The following is a 3,283-nucleotide window of genomic DNA, read 5'->3' on the forward strand; positions in this document are numbered from 1 at the left end:
TTGACTGGTTTTCCGTGGGGGTGTACGGTGACAGTCGGACAGCACTGTGCCCCCGTTCACATTGACTGGTGCTTGGGAAAGTTGATGTTAAGCTGATGATGACGATGATCGGTCACAGACTGTTGGCCCAGTACAGTGTGAATGGTCCGGGAAGTACAGTATGACAAACACTGTTCTGATGTCTAGCCATAACTCAACATCAAACATCAGTGAGATGGCAGTGAGAGATCCCAGCCCTGTTTGTGTCATGGCTCTCTCCCTATTACCACCTATACACTTTAAGACGCGCATGTTTGAACTCTGTGTATACTGGTAAAGCTTTGTTTTAGCATCATCCGAATGAAGCTCGTGATTTGTGTCCCAATGCCATGATTGTGGTGGCAGTCCTGCCACCTCCCACTCTCGGGCACAGTGCCAGTGTCTGTCCCATTGGCTCCTCTACTCATGTTTCGAGCCTCCAGACTCTCTCTTTGAAAAGTTAATGTTGGTGTCCATTACATTTAGCACACACCCCATTCCCTTTCCTCTTCTCCTTCTAAGACCCACACCATAGACCCTCCCCCACCTCCTCACTGTGGTTTATCATCATTCCTGGGACTGGGAAGTAGTCACAGTTCAGTATCAGGGTTAATGAGGCACTCGAAGGCTCTGCTTGAAAAGGGGTTGGGCTTGTTTTCAGCACACATCTCGTTGCTGTGTCTCTCTTGCTCGGACTTGGGGGAAGAAGTGTATAGCTCTTACCCTGCCATATGTTCGCTCTGCAGGTACTTCATTTCCCAAGGCTGGTGGTGGCCATCATGCACTACAGCTATCTCTCACTCTCTTTCCAATACGGCTGGTACCGTGGGGCCTGAGTCCTCAGCGCAATCCCCGGTTACAACAGGGATTACACTCTTCAGTGCCCTTCTGAGCAGGTGAAAAAATACACACATTTAAAAAAAAGTGCAACTCGTCTTTTTTTTTTAATCCCTTTTCTTCCCCCCATTCCATCAAATACGTATGTGGCACTACAGGGTGTATGAGACTACTGTGGGTCCCCTAATTCAGACATGACTAAGGTATGGCCAGGCAGGAATATTTCAAAGCAAGATAATGATCCCAACAAGATTGATCCTGAAGCTTTCCCTTGTATCAGAATCACTTCCATGCAGATGCATCAATCAGTGAGGAACGGAGTCTGCTGGTGCCCACATGGTCGAAGATCAAGTGTGCCAGGTCAGGAGTCACTTGGGTGAAGTGTAGCAATGATCAGCTTGATGCAGTGTGCTCCCCCGTATCTGCACTATTACCCCATCCCCGACCAGGGTGCAGAACACGCTACAGTAAATACGCTCGCCTTCCTCCCAGGGAGGGGCTGGAATGGGGGGCCCCTCGATCTCTCACATCCACCGGCGGGCTCCTGTTGTCGTGTTGAAGAGATAAGGCCTTCCTGTAGCTGAGAGAGAAAGTAGTTACATTCAAGGATCTGTTGGACCAACGTTTGTTTCTACACTTGGACAGTAAACCAATTCCCCTCAGCTTGGGGACCGCTTTGTGGAACACCTACGCTCGGTTCGTGACAAACGACTGCACCTCCCAGTCGCGAACCATTTCAATTGCCCCTCCCACTCCTTGGATGACATGTCCATCCTGGGCCTCCTCCAGTGCCACAACGATACCACCCGAAGGTTGCAGGAACAGCACCTCCTATTCCACTTGGGAACCCTGCAGCCCAATGGTATCAATGTGGACTTCACAAGCTTCAAAATCTCCCCTCCCCCTACCGCATCCCAAAACCAGCTCGTCTCCGCCTCCCTAACCTGTCCTTCCTCCAATCTATCCCCTCCTCCCACCTCAAGCCCCACCCCCATCTCCTACCGACTAACCTCATCCCGCCCCCTTGACCTGTCCGTCCTCCCTAGACTGACCTATCCCCTCCCTAACTCCCCACCTACACTCACTGGCTCCATCCCCGCCTCTTTGACCTGTCTGTCTCCTCTCCACCTATTTTCTCCTCTATCCATCTTCTATCCGCCTCCCCCTCTCTCCCTTTTTATTTCAGAACCCCCTTCCCCTCCCCATTTCTGAAGAAGGGTCTAGGCCTGAAACGTCAGTCTTCCTGCTCCTCTGATCCTGCTTGGCCTGCTGTGTTCATCCAGCTCTACACCTTGTTACATCAGATTCTCCAGCATCGGCAGTTCCTACTATCTCTCCCCTCAGTGAAAAACTGCCTGAAGACATATCCACTCCGACATCTTTTTGTCATTTCACGGCAACCCACCCTGCACCCCATCGCACACCTTCCCTTCGGTTCGATCCCTGCATCTTTCCCTGCCTCTGTCCTCACAAGCAACCATCTCAACGCTCCAGGGAAAGAAGCAGCTTTCACCCTCTCCTCCAAATCTCGTCACAAGGAGAGATGGTCCAACTGCAGTGTTCCTCTTCCCCAAAATGCACAGCACCATGGAGCGAATTGCTCAGTTCAGTTCTGCGAGGTACAGCATGCCACTCCTGACAGCACCCTCCTGAAGTGAGGAGGCTGGAGACTGCAGCAGCTTGTGGAGACACTTCAGGGACCTTCTAAAGCATCCCTGATGAGATCACACATCCCTCTGGAACTCTCTGGCTTGTGAATGACCAAACTGGATGGTGTTCACTCTGAAAGGTGCCCAACACTCTGCGAGAGTCAATACACAACATTAAGAGGCAAAATTCAAGACATTGCAGACAGCAGGGAAAATTCCCAGAAACTTAGACCCCATTGACTTGCAAGAGGAGCAAGCTATCCTCAAGTGGACATCATTGCATGAGAAGAAGCTGGTGCATTCTTCAACCCCTACAGTTTGTGATGGAATCAACCAATCAAAAACATTACCTCGGTTTCTCTATCTCCATAAATACTGCCTGACCTGCTGTGTCCCTCCAGATACAACCAGCTTTATTTTACATTTCCAGAAACTACTAGAATTGGGAGTTTTCTCTTCTTCTTAATAACACAGGATGACAAAAAACACAGGTCATGAACCTGCTTTAGTTCCCTTTTGGCAATTTTTCCCACTTTATCCACAAGGGTCCACAGTCTAACCCTTTCTACAGGGAGATTGATTTCCAGGGACGGTGTGATCCAGCCTGCTACCTCCAAAATGCAACACTGCACACTGAGAGAAGCTGTTTGATATTCGTCCATGCTGACAGTGTACCGAAAGACCTGCTGTTTCAAAAACACACACTCACACACACACTGTACTCCATCTAATTCCCCACCCTCTCACACACTGCAACCCATCCAACTCCCCACCCTCAC

At 50.0% G+C, this 3,283-nt stretch overlaps 1 protein-coding gene across 10 annotated transcripts in view; it reads right to left on the minus strand.

Annotated features, from left to right (window-relative positions):
• Positions 1–943: 943 nt before the first annotated feature.
• LOC125485088 (cadherin-related family member 4-like) overlaps positions 944–3,283 on the minus strand; it is a 70,863-nt gene continuing 68,523 nt past the window's right edge. For all 10 annotated transcript variants that reach the window (XM_048606169.1, XM_048606163.1, XM_048606170.1 and 7 more), the window contains one exon: positions 944–1,435. In XM_048606169.1, coding sequence (XP_048462126.1) covers positions 1,286–1,435 — 150 coding nt within the window. In that variant the 3' untranslated portion in view covers positions 944–1,285. The remainder of the gene's footprint in view (positions 1,436–3,283) is intronic.

Source organism: Rhincodon typus, chromosome 16, assembly GCF_021869965.1.
Source record: "Rhincodon typus isolate 14 chromosome 16, sRhiTyp1.1, whole genome shotgun sequence".
NCBI lineage: Eukaryota > Metazoa > Chordata > Chondrichthyes > Orectolobiformes > Rhincodontidae > Rhincodon > Rhincodon typus.